At 43.7% G+C, this 21,844-nt stretch overlaps 1 protein-coding gene across 9 annotated transcripts in view; it reads right to left on the bottom strand.

The window, feature by feature from the left end:
* Positions 1-20,524, bottom strand: part of LOC148501156 (mpv17-like protein 2) — a 63,118-nt gene extending 42,594 nt beyond the window's left edge. For 2 of the 9 annotated variants that reach the window (XM_088450874.1, XM_088450875.1), the window contains exons 1-3: positions 13,638-13,666; positions 9,990-10,122; positions 5,214-5,467 (exon numbers count right to left, since the gene is read on the bottom strand). In XM_088450874.1, the coding sequence (XP_088307000.1) occupies positions 5,214-5,409 (196 nt within the window). In that variant the 5' untranslated portion in view covers positions 5,410-5,467; positions 9,990-10,122; positions 13,638-13,666. Of the gene's footprint in view, positions 1-5,213; positions 5,468-8,610; positions 8,767-9,989; positions 10,123-13,637; positions 13,672-19,102; positions 19,552-20,258 lie in introns of those variants that run through there. The other 7 variants (XM_088450868.1, XM_088450870.1, XM_088450873.1 and 4 more) reach the window with 7 other exon arrangements.
* Positions 20,525-21,844: the final 1,320 nt, after the last annotated feature.

Here is a 21,844-nt window from a genome sequence, read left to right as displayed (position 1 = left end):
GGCTGGCCAGCCCCGCTAATGACAGCCATACAGTACAAAAAGGGAATCAGACTTCCTCATGCTGTTAGTGCGATCCACACAAATTCGTAGCGCACGGACAACATCTAAGGAAGCCTCACCTCCCGAAAGGCTTGTATTCTGAAAGGCTGGAACCACAATTTCTTCATTCATATGGAACTTTTGGAAGGTATCCCGCCCTAGTACGAAGTACCGCTCTATCCCGATGAAAAATTAAAAAGGGGGAGCGGAAAGAAAGCGCTGCTAGATCAGAGACTCTGCTTGCAGATGAAATGGCCAGAAGAAACACGGTCTTCGCTGTCAACCATTTGCGGTCCACCGATTTCAGGGGCTCAAACGGTGGAGCCTGTAAAGCCCTGAGAACTAGAGACAAATCCCACGGGGCCACCGGGGGAACAAAGGGAGGCTGAACCCTTAGCACTCCCTGAAAAAATGTTCTCACATCTGGCATCAGCGCGACTTTCCGCTGAAACCAAACCGAGAAAGCACAAACCTGCACCCTCAAGGTGGCTAGGTGGAGCCCCTTCTCCAAACCAGTTTGAAGAAAGGCAAGCACTCTAGAGACCCTAAAAATCTCCGGGTCATATTTCATCAGTTCACACAACTGAAAAAACGATGCCAAATTCTATAGTAAATCCTGGCCGAGGCTGGTTTACGTGCCTTCAGCATTGTCTGTATCACAGACTCAGAATATCCCTTCTTCCTCAAGACGGAGGCCTCAAGAGCCATGCCGTCAAAGATATATGAGTCAGATCCGGGTACAGACAGGGACCCTGTATTAACAGATCTCGTCTTAACGGAAGAAGCCACGGAGTGTCCACGGCGAGACACTGTAGATCGATGAACCAATGGCATCTCGGCCACGCTGGATGCCATACTGCCTTCTGCCTTCTGGATGCCATACTGCCTTCTTGCTTGATCTTCCTGATGACTCAGATAAGACGCTGCTTCCTTAACAAAGGAAATAATCTCCAGCTGTTCCTTGGATGCATCTGGTAGAGATTCTGCCAATGTCTTCATCCATTCTTCAATGGCCTTGGAAACCCAAGCTGTAGCCATAGCTGGATGAGTGGCCGCTCCTGAGAGTGAGAAGAATGTCTTGAGACAACCTTCAAGCCTTCTATTTATTTAAGTGAGGATGCAGATGGTATAGGTAGCGTGGCACTTTTTACCAGTTGTGCCACATGCGCATAAACAGATGGCGGAATTTCCCATTTTGCACATTCTTCTGACAGAAATGGGTATAAGGCCGCCACCCTTTTTGAGGGATGGAATTTTCTACCTGGACAACCCCATGCTTCCCCCATAAGCTCCGTCAGGTGCTCTGACTTGGGGAACTCGGCTTTGACCACCTTCTGGCGTTTAAACACCGGCGCCTTTCTATGCGGAGGCTCCCCTTCATCTATATACAGCACCGATTTGACTGCCCTAATCAAAAAGGGAACGTCAGCTACTGAAAAATTATCGTCATCTTCTTCGGAGATAGACTCCTGAGAAGAATAATGTACGTCCTCCTCTTCTGAGGACTTACTGGAGTACTCACCCCTCTCTGTGGCTCAACCTGTGTGAGAAGCCAAACGCAGCCTGGTCTTTGGCTGCATCGGTCTGGCGGCCTGCAGCGGTTGCTGAAAAGCTGCTGAGGATGACGCCATGCCTCGACCAGCTCTATGTCCATCCATGATAGGAACATAGAGGGCATAACCATAGGGGGTTGCATCTGCTAAGGGTATCCCCATACTGGGGGTGCTGGGGCAGCCAAACGTTCCGCCACTTGTGCCATAATCTGTGAAAAAAGAAGCCCAAGGGGGTTCTGATCCAGAGGCTGGTAAGCTTGATTGATGTGGTGACTGTCTAAAGCAGTTACCACACAATCCATTTTGTATAAAATCCTGTGGGGATAATCCTGCTTTGCAGGCCAAACAGGATACCAGCACAGGGGCTTCTGCCACCTGTCTTTCAGACTCCTTAGACATAATCTTATGCCAAGTTTCTGAGAACACATGTGATTTCGGTTTCACCCCAACTCCCACACACCTGCAGCAGAGGGACAATGGGAGAACACACAGCAGTGATAGGATACAAACTGACAGTTATTCAGGCATAAAAGGTAGTACCATACACACAAAATTACTTGTAATGCATAAAACACCCCTATGAGCATATGCAATTTTTAAGCTCTTGTCACTACGAACAGCCCTAGTAGGCTAGAGAGCACTGTAAAAACCTGTCACCGTAGGAGAGGGAGACTGATCCAGCCTCCTGAGTGTGCAGCGACTGAGAGCAACTGAAGTGTTCTGAGGCTGACTCATATGGGGAAGCTGGGAGAAGCAATCCAGACGCTGTGAACATCAAGCTGGGCCAGCGTGTGAATTGGAGGAGGGGCCGCCGGGGAAAGCAGACCTCCCCTGCCTGGACCCGACCGGCAAACTGACATGGTCGCAGCCAACTGACCCCCAGCTGTCAGGAATCATCATATCCTGGTGCTCTAGTGCGGTAGACAGTTTACCTGACTCCTCACTGCAGCGCGGGGCCACGTGGTCCAGGCGTCAGCGGCCACCGATCCCACCTTACCTGCATCCCCTGTCCCGGTTGCAGTCCAGGTCCCTGTGCCCCTACCGAAATCACTGGTTCGACATCAGTGTTGCGGCGCCGGAGGGGGTAGATGGAGCGGGCGACCGGCGCGTCTCCCATCAGACACTTAGCTGCTTCCTTCAGTCAGCACGTGCCGCCCGCCCAGGTGGAGAGTTAGACTCTCTTTTTTTTTTATTTTTTTACTCGTCTGCGGGACTGCTCCAGCAGTCCCACTGTCTATGTGGTGTACTACACCAAACAGGAAGAACTGGTTATCTATGGCCAGGGGCGGGGTATATAAGTGGAGGACCCGATGCATCCTAGGAGCAGAGAGCTCGTTTAACTGTTTGGTGACTGGATTATATACCCAAACGTATCGGCTGTGGACCCCGATGAAGAAAAGACATATAATAAAAGTCAATGATTAGTTAATATAGTACCCTCCGATGAGAGTGAGTCCATATATTATACCTGAGGTTTGATGAAAAATATATATAAAAAAATCTTGAACAATAAACTTTTCCTCAGCAAATATTCCTGTAGTGTGCAGATGGAAGATGCAGGACATCAGTATTGCCCCATTGACACTGCGTGTTTGTCAGGATTTCCAGACATCCGGTAATATTTAAACACACAGTCCTGCTTTCTAACTGATGCCATATGTATTTATGTTTTTTACAAATTTTTATATATATCTTAAATAAGATATATACTGATACTTTGGTATTTAATCTCTTCAGTGAGTACTATATTAACTAATCATGGACTTTTATTATATGTCTTTTTTTCTTATGTGCATTTTGTTGTAATAAATGATATTCAGTTTTCTAAGATACTATATGCGCTCTCTTTGAATGGTTTATGTGTCATTCTATTTGGGAAAATATAATGATCTTCTCATCAGAGGATAACTTTCAGTTACCGCTAATGAAATTATCACACCAAGTTTATCCTCTTCTTAACTTTGTCAAAAATCACCATCAAGCTCCACCTTATAATATCTGTCACAGTAATCTTTTAAACTATTCAATTAACAGCCACGCTAGTCACAGCCAATCAGCGTCTGCTTACTCTAGAGTGGCCTCTGATTGGCTGGCGGCCCGGCAAGTGATGAAATCCACAAGGTCTCAGTCATTTGCCCTGGAAGAGATGTACGTGGAAACACATACATCTCGTCATTGTCCGTGGTCTGGGTAACTTGTTTTATTTTTTTTTTGTATGGCCAGGACTCCGCTGGAGAAGAATACCGACCTTTGCATGGAGGAAGGTGAGTATTTAAATTTTTTTTTTTTAGAAATAACCATGGATTTCTACTGGAGAAGGGGACCGATCACTGGGGATAAGGTAAGTATGTATGTGTGTGTGTGTGTGTGTGTGTGTGTGCGTTTAGTGTGCAATAAAATTATACCATCTACGGTGTGTGTGCACCCTTTCTTCATATATTATTACACATAAGCAGCCTGCACGTATCTCACCGATACGTGCAGGCTGCTTGTTCAGGAGTGTTAGGCTAGGGTAACACGGGGAGGAAACATGGGTAGGAACGGTCACATACACCATCGGAAAACACAATTATGTCAAACATGGGAGCTTAGTAAATTTCCGAATTTCTTTAACAAAAAAAACAACCATGTATGATCGTTCCTACCCGTGTTTAATTCTCGGACAAACACGGGTCAGACATGATTCTTAGTAAATTTACCCCTTATTGGACAATCCCCCTAATGATTTCAGCATTTCAATTTTTCCTAAAATTCTGATAATTGGAGCCTCGTTTAAGTCTTTCCAAAGCCACCAATCGTTGGCAGCTTTGATCAGTAGTCTTAAAACGACAATAGGAATAAATCAGGTTTGTTTGTCCATTGGTCAAAGACACCTATATACAGTGGCTTTGGTAAACTTTCCCTTAGTAAATCTACTGTAAATCATATCCTGAAAATAAGACAGTATGGACAGAGGATATATAAACACAATTGTACTCTGAAGGTACAAAAGGTGCTCCACTGATGGTGTATAATGGCACCTATGTAAAAATAGGAAAGAGACTGCAGCCATAGGCTACCTGGGTAATCTGCATCCTCCACCTCTTGAAACCCATTTAAATAGCTTATCCAGCAACACAAAACGTTACATTTGTGTGCCAGTCTCATATAATCCCTTAAAGTATAAGATGCAAACTGATGTTCCGGATACTTTCTGTGCACTTCTACAACCTTCGACTCATGGAGGAAGTGTGTTGTCAGTGAACAATGAAGAAAAAAACAAAAAACTGCACAAGCAGGACTGAGAAGACTCCAAGGGGGTATATTTACTAAAGTGAGAGTTCTTAGAAGTGGAGATGTTGCCCCTAGCAACCAATCAGATTCTATTATCTTCTAGAAGGTGCTAGTTAAATGTAAAGTAGAATCTGATTGGTTGCTATGGGCAACATCTCCACTTCTAAAACTCTCACTTCAGTAAATGTATCCAAAACCGTCTCTTCCACACTCTTCTCGCTCATGCTAAGAAGGTCTTATTTTACAAAGGGCGAGTGTTGGAGTGGGAGGAGCAAGGACAGTATACAGTTATCCCTGAAAACAATAACTTAATGAACCGTTTCATACCAAGAACTTAAAAACATTTACCTGTCCGCATCCAGTCTCTTTTTCTATCTGGATCTTTCCTGATCTCTCGTGTCTGTTGAATACTGTCTCCAATACTCAGAAGTATCCCAGAACTCACTGTGTTAGTTATTAGCAAGTTCTGGCCTTTGAACATCTTCTGCCAACAACCCGCAAAACGAATCAATATACTACTACCCGGGAGAGTCATTGTTTTCATGTGGCTGCAAGCAATGGGGGCAGTCAGGTATTGAGCAGAAAGCAGTATCGTTATACACCTGGAGGGAAAAATAAAAACACTTTATTCTCGATTAGAAAATCCTTGGAAAGGGCAGATACAGAAAGGTATTCATTCATTGTTACTAGATATCCATAGTGCAGATATATACAGCTTCATCACCATGGCAGGAGACATCAAATAAACCAGTTACATTATTTCCACCCTTCTACAAGACTAATGAGAGTGTCAATATATTGGTACTTATGGAGGAATGTAATAGGCTAATAGCCACAGATTTTTAAAAACTGGCGTGTTTGTAATAGATTGAGAATGGGCTCAAAGTCGCCTGAAACCTGCCACAAACATAACATGCCTGGCTGCAAGATACATTATTGTAATTTTGAAAATCAAGTGATCATTGAGTCTCGTACTCCCTATGCATCCCCTATTTTGGTGGCAAGGAAGAAAAGTTAAGAAGTAGGGATGTGTGTAGACACATGTCCGTCGGTTGGAATCCCGACACCGGCATCCCGGGAACAGTGGAAATCCCGATCGTCCTCAGGTAAGTATTAGCTAATCTAATTCTACCCCCTAACCCTCCCTTAGGGGTGCCTGACCCTAACCTCCCCCCTCTAAGTGTCTAAACCTAACTCCCCCTTCCCCGCTGCCTAAACCTAAGACCTCCACGGGGGTGCCTAACCCTAATCCTAACCTCCCCCCGGGGGTGCCTAAACCTAACCCCCCCCTTCCCGTAGCCTAAACCTAACCTGCCGGGGGGGTGCCTAACCCTAAGTCACCCCCGGGAACCATAAACCTAACCGTCCCCCGCGCAGCTATATCCGCGCTCGGTGTCCCTTCGATCGGGGTGCTGGGCATCGGGCTCCCAGCGTATGTCTAATGACAGGCATCAGCATATCGACACCTGTCTATGGACCCTTGCTGGGATATGACGGTCGGGAAGCTGGCTGTCGTGATTAGGTCCGCCGGCTTCCCGACTGCATACAGTGTAGACTATAGGACTCTCAACCACCGCACTATACCTGACCAGTACACCGTACCTCGAATAGATGAGGCATTAGATTGTCTTTAGGGAAGTAACTGGTTTTAGATTTAAGAAGCGGGTTGTACCAGATACCTATGAGTCCAAATGACAGGGAAAAGACAACTTTTATATGTCCACTGGGGTTCTTTGAATTTTTGATATGCCGCAGGGAATTAAGGGAGCCCCAGCTACATTTCAAAGGACAATGATCAAAATTGTTGGAGATATGATTTATAGGGAAGTTATAGTCTACCTTGATGACATCATCGTATTTGGCAGTACCCTGGAAGAACATAACACCAGGTTACTCAAAGTTCTAGATCGGCTGGTAGAAGGAGGACTAAAACTGTCTGTGGATAAATGTCATCTGTGTCAATCCTCAATAAAGTACTTAGGACATATAGTTAGTCGAAATGGGATAGCTACTGACCCATCCAAAGTTGAGGCAGTGAATAATTGGCCTTGTTCTACAAAACTAAAGGAACGATCATTTTTGGGTTTTTGCGGATATTATTGCAGATTTGTGCCACAGTATTCAACTATTGCAAAACCCTTAACTGATTTAACAAAAGGTTATCCTCCTGTAAAAAATACTAAGCTGAGAGAGTCGAGAAAATAAAAGATTAACCCTGAATTATATCACCGGCCTAATGAACCCTTTGGAGATCGGTGGACATTGGAATGTGAAGAGGCTTTCCTGAAACTAAAAAACTGTCTCACTCATGCACCTGTATTAGCATATGCTGACCCAAATTTACTGTATACCCTTCATACTGATGCCTCTCAAGGGTGGATAGGTGGGGTATTATATCAGAGGCAGCAAGAAGAATTGAGGCATATTTCATTTGTGAGCCGGGGACTTTCAAAAAGTGAAAAAAGATATCCCACCTATACACTAGAATTTCTGGCTTTAAAGTGGTGTATAATTGAAAAGTTCCACGACTATCTATATGGAGTGTTTTTCGAAGTACATACCAATAATAACCCATTAAGATATATCCAAACTACTGCTCGACTGGATGCAACTGGACATAGGTGGTTATCAGCATTGGCCTTATACAATTTCAAACTAAAATATTGGCCCAGTATAAACAATATAGATGCCGACTCGCTATCTAGAATTCCTAATCAGACAATGAGTGCAATTGAGGAGGAGTGGGCGGAGGTTCCTGTCGGAGATATAAAGGGGATGTGCCGGATAATGAAAGTGGAGAATGGAGGGCAAGAACTAATAAGCATTCTAGGTGCAACTTAAGGAGCTATACCACTTTTTTATTGCTGGCTTAGCTTGGTAGAATTGTAAGGAACCCATAGAATGAAGCATCAGCAATTAATTGAAAAACAACAACAAGACCCAAGCATTAGATGTGTCATAGCACAGATGACTCAGAATACTCACCTTCCACTTCCTCAGATGTGGACACAGGAGCTACAATTTCTACTGCGGCAATGGAAAGATTTAGTCTTTAAGAATGGGTTGTTATGCAGAAATGCTAGAACCACAGGGGGAAGAACACAGCATCAGATAGTATTGCCAAAGACACTACGCCCAGTTACACGATAATCATGGACACTTAGGATTTGAAAAAACCTTAGGATTAATCCCTGATAGATATTACTGGCCTGGGCTGAGGAATGAGATCAAAGAATATTGTAGGATCTGTGGAAATTGGGTTGTGCCTAAGACCTTGTTGACCCGAACAGCTCGTTTAGTCACTATTCAAAGTAATGGACCAATGGATCTTGTGTGCATTGACTACCTGACTTTAGAAGTAAAAAATAAATGTAATGTATTAATTATCAACAACCACTTAACCAGATATGCACAAATCCAAATCAAAAAGCTTCTACTGTAGCAAAAACCCTCTGGGATAAGTTCTTTATACACTAAGGGCTACCTAACAGATTGCATTCTGATCAGGGCAGGGACTTTCAGAGTAGTCTGATAAAAGAGCTATGTTATATCTGTGGCATCTCCAAATCTAGGACTACTCCGTATCACCCTCAGGGTGACCCTCAACCGGAGAGATTTAACCGCACTTTGTTAAACATATTAGGGACTCTCAATCCCTTAGACAAGTAAATGGAAGCAGTTTATAGGTGGACTGGTACATGCTTATAACAGCACTAAAAATGAAGCTACTGGAATGTCACCTTACTTTTTGATGTTCGGGAGAGAGGCCAAATTACCAATAGATGTCTGTATGGAAATCTCTCCGAGAGGAAGGACCTCTACTTCCCACACTCAATATGTCAGCGAGTTAAGGGAGGAATTGAAGAAAGCCTATAACCTTGCTAGTGAGACTGCCAGAAAGCTTGGAGAGAAAAATAAAACATATTATGACAGGAAGGTCAGAGATCAGGAATTAGTTCCAGGAGATAGAGTACTCATTAGAGGATTACCAAAGAAATTCAAAATAGCAAATCAGAGAGAAAATCTATATGTGATAATAGAGAAATTCTCAGGTTTACCAGTTTACCGACTAAAGCCTGAAGACGGATCTGATGTCATTCTTACCTACCATAGCCAGCACATACTCCCTATAGGGCGAGATGTACGTATGGATGAATTCGTTAAGTAGGACAAACCCTTCAGTAATAATTTTCCAAATAAAATGAAGGGATCAGTTGTAGAAAAAATTACTAATACGTCACTGGAGGAGGATAGTGATGGAAATGAAGAGGATAGGGAGGGACCTGGTAATTATTACAAAGACAGTGTGGGTGAGAGCCCATTCCTTCATGAACTGGAGGTATCTCGAATAGATTACATTAGTTGTCCTGTTCACATGGATGAAGGGTGAGTTACTCCTACAATACTTCTGATAGAAATGATGAGGAGGGTTTGGAGGAGAGTGGCTCTTATAGTGACAGGGAAGGAATTTTAAAAAGGCCTAAGAGTTGAGGCCTCCACTTATCTTTACCTATGATCAATTGGGGAATCCAAAGAACACCCCTAGAGTGATGACCGGGAAGTGATAAAGTAGGCAGCATTGTATATATTAGTACACATATACATTAGAGTGCTGATCTATGTGACATTAGATCACCAGGAAGAGAGTGTAGCCAAAATAATTTATGGCTAGGTCATTGCTCAATTAATTAAAATACACCTTCATTCTTTAATAAATAACTCCTGAAGTGTACAAATCTGAAGCATTATAACGGGAGTATGTACATGATATACTGAGGTATTATTTGATGTGAAGGGAAAGATTAGCCGGGTATATAGGGGATAATAGGTATAGGGTTAATGAGAAAGTATGTAATGTATGTATTATACTGTAAACCTTGTAAACATATGGGTCTAGGGTTAGAGCCAGTAGCAGCGGCACAAGCGGGGCTCGTGTTGTGGGTGGGAAGCATTAGGGTCGCACAGCGGTAGTTAGGATTATATAAGGGGCTGAGTAGCATTGAAGAGCAGGCTGCTGTTCCCCCTCGAGCGCTCAGGTCAGAGTCTCTCCGGCGATGTTTGGCCACTAGCGCAATCAATGGCAGCAACTGGGAGCCTTCGGCACTGAAGCCAGGGAGGGCTTACCTTTGGCCGGGTGAAGTACCACAGGACCCGCTGAGCTCCGACGGGTTGCAGACCTCTTGATGGCGGAAGCACGTCAGTGGAGTGGGAGGTGGCCATTCTGGAAGAGCCGGATCGTGGTCTTTGTCTCGCTGCCCTATCGGACGGGGGAAGAGGCAGAGTTTGGCCTGACAGGCAGCTACAGAGGTGGGGGGCGTGGACTTCATTCGGTACCCCTGTGCAGTGGCTAAGCTGGTTAGCAGAGTTCAGTTACAGGCAACTATAGCTCCAGCCCACCCTTATTGAACTGCAGAGATACAGTGCAGGACGGTGTGAATGAGTAGTTACAGTAAAGTACACTGCCCTGCAAGAAGCACTAATTTAACAGCAGTATATAGAAAAGAGGGCCATGACAGCACACCCTGAAAATATATATAATGGGAGGTGCTACCTGTGGAGACTACTGTCATCCACCACAGTTGTTTTCCGTGGTCTTCCGGGTCTTTTGGTGTTGCTGAGCTCTCTGGTGCGTTCTTTCTTTTTAAGAATGTTGCAAACATTTGATTTGGCCACACCTAATGTTTTTGCTATCTCTCTGATGGGTTTGTTTTGATTTTTCAGCCTAATGATGGCTTGCTTCACTGATAGTGACAGCTCTTTGGATCTCATATTGAGAGTCGACAGCAACTGATTCCAAATGCAAATGTCACACCTAGAATCAACGCCAGACCTTTTACCTGCTTAATTGATATTGAAATGACGAGGGAATAGCCCACACCTGTCCATGAAATAGCTTTTGAGTTGATAGTCCCATCACTTTTGGCCCCTTAAAAAGTGAGAGGCACATATAGAAACCGTTGTAATTCCTACATCGTTCACCTGATTTGGATGTAATTATCCTCAAATTAAATGTGAAAGTCTGCAGTTAAAGCACATCTTGTTTGTTTCATTTCAAAGCCATTGTGGTGGTGACTAGAGGCCAAAATATGAAAATTCTGTCAATGTCCCAATATTTATGCACCTAACTGTATATAATACATAATGCAATAAAAGTTTGCAATAGACAGAGGTTTTAGCATAATCATGGCCATGGTTATGGGCCTACCCACCACGCCCAGGTAACCTCTGAAGGTAGGTCCCTAACATACTGGGGTTGAAATCCAGAGCGCAGGACACCCCCAAACAGGCCCAGCTGAGCCACTCCTGGGAATCACTCCAATGGCCATGATTATGCTAAAACCTCTATCTATTGCAAAATTTTATTGCATTATGTATTATATATAATTAGTAATGTTGGAGTTGTGCACTTGTAGTTGTTCTTCTTGAATTTAACAGCAGTACTCTACCAAATATTCTATACTCAGAAGTAACATTATCTAGTATAGGAGCTGACACCCATACTGAGAACACTGTTTCAGCTCACAATATATGAAAGGATAAAGGTGCATACACAAGGAACGATCTGTACCTCCAACGACTTGAAAGATATCTTTCAAAAGATTTCTTTCAAAGATATCTTTCATAGATATCGTTCAAAGATCGTTCAAAGATCTTTCAAAGATCTTTCAAAGATTTCTTTCAGTGAGTCATCCTGCCACATCTCTGAACAGGCAAAGTTGACGATATCGTCCAGATTGGCCTGCATGTACAGACGATCATAGATATCGTTATCGTTCATGCGGGAACGTGCATCGTTGGTCGTTCACTGCATAAAAAAATATATTGTTCAATGATATCGTTATCATTCATATCGTAACGATATATCGGTCCGTGTGTATGCACCTTAAGACTGATGTAGTCTTTGTATGGGAACATAGGCTAATAGCTAATCTTTACAGTAAGCATCAAGTAGGATTCGGGTGAGGAAAGAAAGCTTGAGGAAGTATCACACCTGGAATACTACAAGCTCTCAGTGAGTCATTAATGTCCTCTCTATGGAATGTAGCTAAAACTGTGTAAAAGAAGAAAGGATACACATAGGGCCTGATTCAGAGCCACTCGTAAGCGGCAGCTCGTTCGCTCCGAGCGATATTTGCCCAACTGCACATGCGTACGGATCGTTATACGCATGCGCGAACCAGTCAGTGCGGCCGAAATTCATGTGCTCGCAAAATAAATGCCTGCTAATTTGAGTGACAGGAGGAGGCGTATGTGGGTGGTAACAGGGGAAGGTGCTTGAAAACGGGGAGTGGAGATCCGATCGCAGGCGTGCTTAAAGGTAAAAACGGGCGTTTTATGAGTGTGCATAATTAAAACAGCAGCGTCATTGACCACGTCACTGGGTTATTTTTTAGCCAGAACTGCTCGCAAAATTGTGGTAGCAAAAACCAACAAGAATAGCGAGCAGCTCATACCCTGTTCGATGTACTCGATTAATCAAATAAATAGCGGACATGACGTAGGATGCGAGCGGCCAGGGGGCGTAGTTTCCCAAAAAACGACCGCAAGTTTTGTTCGCTCGTTCAGACCTAGAGGCGTGAACAGACCGCAAACAGCGAACGGTTCATTTGAATAGTCACCCCTATTTTCGGGACGAGCGAGCGCAAATAGCGACCGTCTCTGAATCAGGCCCATAGTAACAGTAATTGAGCCCATTACTGCCTTGGATAGCATAGACTAGAGATATTGGATTTTGGATCCAACTTATCAAAATAAGGGAAGGCAGCATTCATTAGCTGTATAAAAATAGCACTGGCTTTTCTTCTTAAGACTCATATGTAATTATTATAACATTTGTCAGTGTATACAGTATGTAAATAAATTACAGCAGTATTACTAAGGAAGACTGTGTTGAACGTTAATGAGATTGGAACTTCCTTTTGCTCTGCTAAGTGATACTAAGATTTACAGTATGCTCAGGTGTTCTGGACATTTTAAGGACCCTTATCTGTAACATTAATAGACTTTATATGCAGAGGAGACTAAAGTACTGAGCAAACTTATAGGCGTTAATGTACTAAGGGCCTGATTCAGACCCACTCGCGAGCGGCTGTCCGCTCGCAAGTGGGTCGATGTTATGGACTGAGCATGCGCACGACGGAGGGAGCTCCGTCGTGCGCATGCGTCAGACGCAACGAGCGAAGGAAAGTCCTTCGCTCGTTGTGTCCGATCAAAGGGGGCGTGCTGTCAATGTTGATTGACAGCACACCCCCTTTGGTGGGCGTGCCGGGGGCGTGCCTCCCTGACGGGGGCGTTCCCACGGGAACGCCTCCCGTCAGAAGCCGGCCCACTGACATCACTAGTGATGTCAGTGGGAGTGATTTTGGCTCTGATAGAGCCAAAATCACTCCGGAGCTTGCGGAAAACCTCAACCGCAGGCTCCGGCTCGCAAATTTGATGGTCGCGATGGTCTCGACCATCGCGACCATCACAATGCACGCTCGTATAGCCTGTGGGTGGTGACCCACAGCTATACGAGCATCCAGGAGGACGCTCCATGAAAATGGAGCCTGGCCCTCATTCAGAGCGTGCGCTCTGCTCAGAGCGTACGGCTCTGAATGAGGGCCTAAATTTGTAACTGTTACACTAACTTTTAATAAGTATTCCATTTGCATATGAAAGTAACATTCTGTTATACGTATATTGAACTTTTTTCCAATATGATTTCATCTGAATTTATGATACATATGAATACAAATTGTTAACCTACTATAAGTGGTGTGTAGTACTTACCTTTAGGAATTGGAAGAGCATCATCGTTGGAAGCCTGTGGAGAATAGTAACAGGTGGTTGGTTTGTGTTCAATGTATATTTATGAGAATGAACATTACAAATCTATATAAGTAACATACATTAGTCACAGCAGCCTAGCTAACAACTGATAATAGTAGTTCATTTGGGTGTCCTAAGCTAGCTCATATTATTAAAGCTTAGATGGGGGCACACAATAACCGTGAATTGAGTAATTAGCAACCAGACTAGTGGGGTTACAAAGATACATTTTTTTGTAATGTTAAAGACACAGAAAAAGTTGGCAAACAAGAGAAGCTTGTGACTGGCAAATGCGGCTATCTTGTCTTGCACTGTTTTTAATAATAATTTAAAAAAAGAATGATCCCCCCATATTTAAAACTTGCAGTAGTGCTGCAACCAAGGCTGATAGTGGAGACTTTGTGGGGGGGCAAAAAGCTTGGGATCCACCAAATTTTCCACCACCTACACTAGGCGTTACCAGCCTCGTGGCACCACGATGGTCACACCTCTATCGTGTCCAACCAGCCCTAGGCTGGTCATGGCAAGACTGAACTGCTTAGGGCAGGGGTTCCCAACCACGGTCCTCAAGGCACACTAACAGTGCAGGTTTTAAGTCTAGCCGTACTTGAGCACAAGTGACTTAATTAGTACCTCAGTTATTTTGATTCAAGCATCTGTGCTCAATCATGGATAACACTAAAACCTGGACTGTTACTGTGCCTTGAGGACCGAGGTTGGGAAACACTGGCTTAGTGGGAACACAAAAAAAATGCAGCACCAAACCTAGGAAAAACCAGCCTATGCTGATAGTACTAGGGCTCTTCACATACCCGGATATCGGTGGGAGGAGAGCAATACCATTCAAATATAGAATATTATGATCATTTACTAGTGCTCTACAGATCCAATCAAGTCCTGTAATGTCCCATTTTAATGGCTGCCAGGGCATGTTGGCATTTGGAGAACCACAAGTGCCAGTATGCCCTGGTATTCAGGGCATGCTGGAACACTAAGTGCACTTGTAAAAAAAAAAAAAACAACAACATTAAAGACTAGGTACACACACCAAATGCAAAAAATATTGTATGGATCTAAAACTCCCATACACAATCCTATTTTACCCTTTTATTATTTGCATAAATTCACTCAGATTGTCCTCTTTGATTCATGTAGCATCCTTGTTATGGAGGCTTTTTTTTTTTTTTAAACCAACAACTACAACAACACAGGATTTCTCTCTAAGGCGCTGCACTGCAAATGACAAACCGAGGGGACAATTCAATTGAACGCAATGTGAATAGCGCCAGGAATTAGTTCCCAGAGCTACAAAATTGTTTCCCCTGCACCTGACACTTAGTCGGGAGATGCAATATAGCGCGCCTTTCACCGGGTGTTAAGAAATTTTCTGACTTTTTCTAACTTACGTGCTGCCCGCGATGTTGTTAGCACCACGCTAAACTGAAAAACAGCATCGCGGACAGCAGTTTAGTCGGATTTCTGCTTGCACCCTCAGCACAGTGAATTGATTAGCGCCGGGAACTAATTCGCGCTGAACTGAGAACAGCCATTCTAAATGGCTCTTACTAATTCATGCAAGTGACGAAATAGAGGAATACACAGGCGCTGGACTGAACTGCTTTACTAAGCAGCTGCTTAAAAAAGGGGGTTTGTCAAGCCCAGTACCAAAAATTTACATAAAAAAGCAGCGCTAGATGATCGACCCATACAATGTTGGTGAAAATAAACAAGATTTATTACAATATTATAAAATATCTAAATGAATCATAAACATAAATATGACAATAAAAAAATAACAAAATAAACAAGTTAAATCATGTAAAACATATAGCCTCTCTTGCTTTAAGTATATAGAGCCTGTCCCTATAAGTTTTTCCCGATTTAAATAGATGTAAGTCACACTCTCAGTCTTTTTAGGTGCAACGTATAAGTCCAACGTATATTTACCAATTTTGGTCACCAGGTAGAGGGATTTTCCTATTAACATACAGTCCTGTATGTGGCACTCGGAGCCCTCAAATATCCTTGGTGTTCATTAAATCCAGTCCCCTGTAATAACGTGTAGAGTCCAACTCCTATCACCAGGTAGAGGGATATTCCTAATAGCATACAGTCCTGTATGTGGCACTCAGAATCCTCAGATGTCCATGGTGTTTGACAGAGTCCATGCGCTTGGTATAGACTGACCAAAGGTAAATCCGCTGATGTCAGGAAACTGGTTCAGGCTCAATAAATTTTCGTTCAAAGACCTCTAGGATGGAGGCTACCACCTAACACGTTTTGCTGTGTGAGAGGTACAGCTTTTTCAAAGGTGAAATAATGGTATCTAGGAGGGTCTTCTTATACCCCTCTAATTAGCTACTCCTTTTTCACATGATTATAATTAGTCAACAATTCAATACAGAAATTCAAATAAACATACATGATAATATGAGGAGGCAGGTTACTTTCCATGGTGTATCTAATATATATATACAATCTTATATTTTAATCATTTCTTTAGTTAGTAGAATTATCCTTACCTTTAATTTCTACGGAGCTCACTCCGGTCATGTGACATAAGATATCACCTTTGACCGGAGTGAGGTCCGTCTGAGGATTTGTGTCATTCCGTAGTCATGGGGATTCTTTCCTCTCACTACCTCATTGGGCAGGGAAGAGCCCCATGACATATATCACATGACTGGTGATATTTCTCATCGGCGTCTACGTAAACAAAAACTGCCGATTCTCCGGTCATGTGATGTTAAACGCATAATTAGCTGCGTAAGCACTGGTCGGGGCATCTAGAATTATGGGTAATGTAGTTCCAGCCTTAGATTCCAATTATCCGATCACGTGACTTTAATCACGTGACCGCAAAAGCCGGTCGGAATAATGGAATTATGGATATTATAGTCTCAATATGATTATATGGCTATATGATCTATAGATATAAGTGGAGTTTAATGTAACAAGATGGAACTATCAATATTTTTCAAGTGAAGAATCTCCCATATCAGTTACCTAGTTAAGATTTATGCTGGTATTATTAGTATATACATATTTCCTTTAATAAAGATTTGTCGAAAAACGATATAGACTACAATATCCATAATTAAATTATTCCAACCGGCTTTTGCGGTCACGTGATTAAAGTCACGTGATCGGATAATTGGAATCTAAGGCTAGAACTACATTACCCATAATTCTAGATGCCCCGACCAGTGCTTACGCAGCTAATTATGCGTTTAACATCACATGACCGGAGAATCGGCAGTTTTTGTTTACGTAGACGCCGATGAGAAATATCACCAGTCTTGTGATATAAGTCATGGGGCTCTTCCCTGCCCAATGAGGTAGTGAGAGGAAAGGATCCCCATGACCACGGAATGACACAAATCCTAAGACGGACCTCACTCCGGTCAAAGGTGATATCTTATGTCACATGACCGGAGTGAGCTAAATAGAAATTAAAGGTAAGGATAATTCTACTGACTAAAGAAATGATTAAAATATAAGATCGTATATATATTAGATACACCATGGAAAGTAACCTGCCTCCTCATATTATCATGTATGTTTATTTGAATTTCTGTATTGAATTGTTGACTAATTATAATCATGTGAAAAAGGAGTAGCTAATTAGAGGGGTATAAGAAGACCCTCCTAGATACCATTATTTCACCTTTGAAAAAGCTGTACCTCTCACACAGCGAAACGCGTTAGGTGGTAGCCTCCATCCTAGAGGTCTTTGAACGAAAATTTATTGAGCCTGAACCAGTTTCCTGACATCAGCGGATTTACCTTTGGTCAGTCTATACCAAGCGCATGGACTCTGTCAAACACCATGGACATCTGAGGATTCCGAGTGCCACATACAGGACTGTATGCTATTAGGAATATCCCTCTACCTGGTGATAGGAGTTGGACTCTACACGTTATTACAGGGGACTGGATTTAATGAACACCAAGGATATTTGAGGGCTCCGAGTGCCACATACAGGACTGTATGTTAATAGGAAAATCGCTCTACCTGGTGACCAAAATTGGTAAATATACGTTGCACTTATAAGTTGCACCTAAAAAGACTGAGAGTGTGACTTACATCTATTTAAATCGGGAAACACTTATAGGGACAGGCTCTATATACCTAAAGCAAGAGAGGCTATATGTTTTACATGATTTAACTTGTTTATTTTGTTATTTTTTTATTGTCATATTTATGCTTATGATTCATTTAGATATTTTATAATATTGTAATAAATCTTGTTTATTTTCACCAACATTGTATGGGTCGTTCATCTACCGCTGCTTTTTTATGTTAATTCATGCAAGTGGAGTACAGATGGCTAATGACCATTGATAGTTAGCAATCATCGATGGTTAACTGACGATGGTTGATGGTTTTGCCATAGATGGTAGTGAGCCTAATTGTTCTCCACCACCGATGAACAAATGGGAGTCGATGATTATTTTTATTTCTTGACAGGACAGAGCTTAGCCTCCTGTTTTGATTGACCAGTGGTGCCCTCAGCAGCTGTGGCCATCGGTTGTTCACCATACATTTTTTTTGTGTGCCATTGATGGTAATCACTGATGGACCCATTGATGGTAACCATCGATAGACCCACCCCCACCGATGGCCATCCCTATAATGGAGCCATCCCTAATAATCAAAATGCTGTTCTCACACGAACATTGTGTATGAAAGCAGAGGACTGGGTATACATAATATTTGACAGAAAACTGCAATAATTTAAAGTACGAAAATGTAAATATTAATTGACTCAGCAGCGATCCCAAATGCAACTATGTACGCAGATCGAGCGATTGTCAGCCATTGCGCATGTGCATAAGCTGCACTGGCGTGCGCTGCGATGACACTGCAATTACGCACGCACAGAGGATTCCATCGCAGAGTGACTGATAGGCTGTAAGCATTTTGGGGTGGTGATGGGGCAGTGGTCGGAAAAATGCAGGCATTGCTAATGCAGCCATACATTCAGCTGCTCTCAATAGAGGTTGCGGGAATATGCAAATGCAAGGCTCAGTCTTCCTTTTGTGCTCCACAATGTGATGAAGTGTATGAGCAGTGAGATGCCCACTTTCAGGCTTCAGGGTCTGTGCATTTAAGATAAAGATTATAAACATGCCAACATTGACGCAACATCGATTGCACCATCAACATTTGCGGCAGCCTAGGGTCTACTCTAGTTACTCTCGTCTAATCCAACTAAACATGGCCTAAACATGGCCTCTGAAGCATTATATTTGCAAGACATCTGTCACACTCTCATAACATGCCCATAACATAACATGCTATCACTTTAGGTCATCCTCCCAGTCTCCAGCCTGAAACAGCATAGGACACTTGGGGTTTGTACATGTGCTGTAAGGGTTAACTGAACTTTGTGTGCATGCACAGTAGCAAAACATCGCTTAACTGCTTAAATATCGGCACTGCGTCCATCTCTGAATCAGGTCCTCAGTTCCAGCGTGAAATATAGCCATTTTACTTTTCCTGCAGGTAGACTGTGAGGTCTGCATTTCTTTGTATTTTACGATTAGTTTAATTCAATGGCCAGGATGCATGACGCATTGCACTCGCGATGTGATGCATTCCGCCAGTCATTGCATGCATGCCGGCGTTGGTAACGCCTGTATGCATGAAGATCCCCGCAAAGGACCGCTCTGTCGGTAAGAGCGCCCCTTTGAGATGGAGGGACTTCCGGGTCTATGACCCAGAAGCCCCTACGGCACGTGCTGCGTGGGTTGCTGGGAGGGATCCGATTGGATCCCTCTATTAGCACTCTGCGGAAAGAAGCCCCTAGGCTTCTATGGGAAAAGCACAGGAAGATGGCGTTACACACCGCAACTAAGTCCCGGAGTGCATATGTGCTTAGTGCATATGGGAAATGTGGTCATACCTGCATTTGCGGGGTTTGACCGCATTTCTGCCCTTCCTGCATTCTCCCAATGTCAACACATTTTAAATCATATATCCACCCAAACACGTTAATTATAAATCTCTCCCCACCAACCACCAGATACACAAAAAAAAATAATTCTAAGATGAAAGAGCAAAACCCTGAAGACAAAGTCCCCTATTACGCCTCAGCTCTACACACACAGCAATATCATCTATATCTTGTTACATTTCCTGTCTGTGAAATATAGTATCAAAATCAATAGATTTCGTAATCTCCCCAGGCCCTAAATAGCAACATTTACTGAGCTCGGAGTAATAAGAGCCTGAGGTCACTGTGTAATAACGTATCATGAGGTCGCCATTGAAAGTACGAATGTATAAAGCTGACGGCAGCTCATTCTCATGCATCACTACTAGCTAGGCGCAATCTAATGCTGGCTGTGTATTACTACGCCCCGCACTACACACACTGTACAGGTGCCTCACTGTAAGGGCACCAGCAAAATAACACATCACACAGGAGGAGATACACATGGCGGCAGCGACCCCGCAGCACCGCACACACACACTGGCCTCCTTATGTCAGGCGACACAGATCATAACCCGTATAGGGAGCAGCAGATCACGTGGCCACCTCCCTCCGCTATAGGAACAAGAGCTCTGGTACCCACCACTAGCGCCTCTCAGGAAGTGACGGGGAGAAAACTCTATGAAATTGTAGTCGACCATTTTCAATTCGGTCACATGCCCACAGCCCAGACACCACTGCGGCGGCTGCAGTATACTCTGTGCTCTGCCGCTGCCTGTTCTCTTCCCCCGGCACACAGTCAGCGTACTGTGATCTGTGTCTACAGCGATTCACGGGCGATGTTACTGCCGTTAGGTGGCGCTGGTGCGCTTTGACACAGTCCTTCAAGTGACCTCCCTAGGAAAGCAACTAAGCAGCGGCGGCCGCAGTAATGATTAGCCCTGTTGTCTCTGCTGCAACAGTGCCTACTGCAAGTCAGACGCCTGACTGGGTGCAGCTGCATGTCAGCTTCTTTACTGTTGAGCGCAGAGCCGGCCCTAGGCAATTTGGTGCCCTAGGCTATATTTTCACTGGTGCCCCCTAACATAATCCCACCACCAATCTTAAACCAGGTACACACTAGAAGATGTCTAGTGCGCCCCTTGGGCTGGCTACTACAGGGATGATGCATGCTATGATGCAGTTATGATGAGTACATTGGGGGAGATGTATGAAGCCCAGAAACGGTATCAGCGCACGTTATGTGCGCTGATACCGCTTCTCCCCGAAGTATGATCAGGGGTCTGGGCGGTGAATGACAGGGGCACTATGTGCCCCTGTCATTATGGGCGCTGCTATCTACAAGATAGCGCCGATAGCCTGGGCTATGTATGAATGGTCAGATCGTCTGACCATTCGACCGGCTGTAGCTGTCGTTATCGACAGCTACAGCCTGGCGCTAGCCTATACCCACAGCAGGGACAGCGCTGTCCCTGCTGCGGCGGCTGCCGGCTGCACGCGGGGATCTCGCGATACTTGCGAGATCCCGCGCATGCTCAGTGGAGCTGGCCAGGACAGAGACACAGCGCATCAGCACTAGGCTGATGCACTGCTGTCTCTAACGGGTAGCGCCGGAGGGGGGAGTTAACGCTCCCCCTCACCGGCTGATGAGATGTTTATACATCTCATCGGTAGTGCTTCCTGCTTCGCCTCGGTAAAGAAGTGAAGCAGGAAGCGTTATAGCGGCACGTTAAGTGCCGCTATAATACATCTACCCCATTATCTTCATTTGTCTGAAGTTTTGCTCTAACTGATGTGATATTGAACACCTATCTTGTCCTGCGGACATGCACTTTATATGATTATGCATACTATGGATATTCTTTGGATAAAAATATTTTTTCTAGTTTGACTAATCTGGATGTGCTGGCTCTTTTTTGTATATATATATATATCATGTAGAGGGGCACTCAATATTCCAATATAGTAATGCCGGGGTGCCTTCCTTAAAATGGTATAGAAATGCGATGTCTGTTAAAAAACAGCAACAGGCGGCAAACTTTACACCCTGATGACAAGACCGCACAGGTCTTGAAACGTTGGCGAATAAAGTCACCTTTCTTTATTTACAAAGTCCGTGGAGTGCCGCCTGTTGCTGTTTTTTAACAGACATTGCATTTCTATATATATATATATATATATATATATCAGTGGCAAACGCAGGATTTCTAGAGGGGGGTTTTCAAATGC

The sequence above is a fragment of the Taudactylus pleione genome, unplaced genomic scaffold (assembly GCF_031769625.1).
Source record: "Taudactylus pleione unplaced genomic scaffold, aTauple2 ptg000532l, whole genome shotgun sequence".
Taxonomy (NCBI): domain Eukaryota; kingdom Metazoa; phylum Chordata; class Amphibia; order Anura; family Myobatrachidae; genus Taudactylus; species Taudactylus pleione.
The sequence above is the reverse complement of the archived record's forward strand: the minus strand, read 5'-3'. Positions and strand labels throughout refer to the sequence as shown.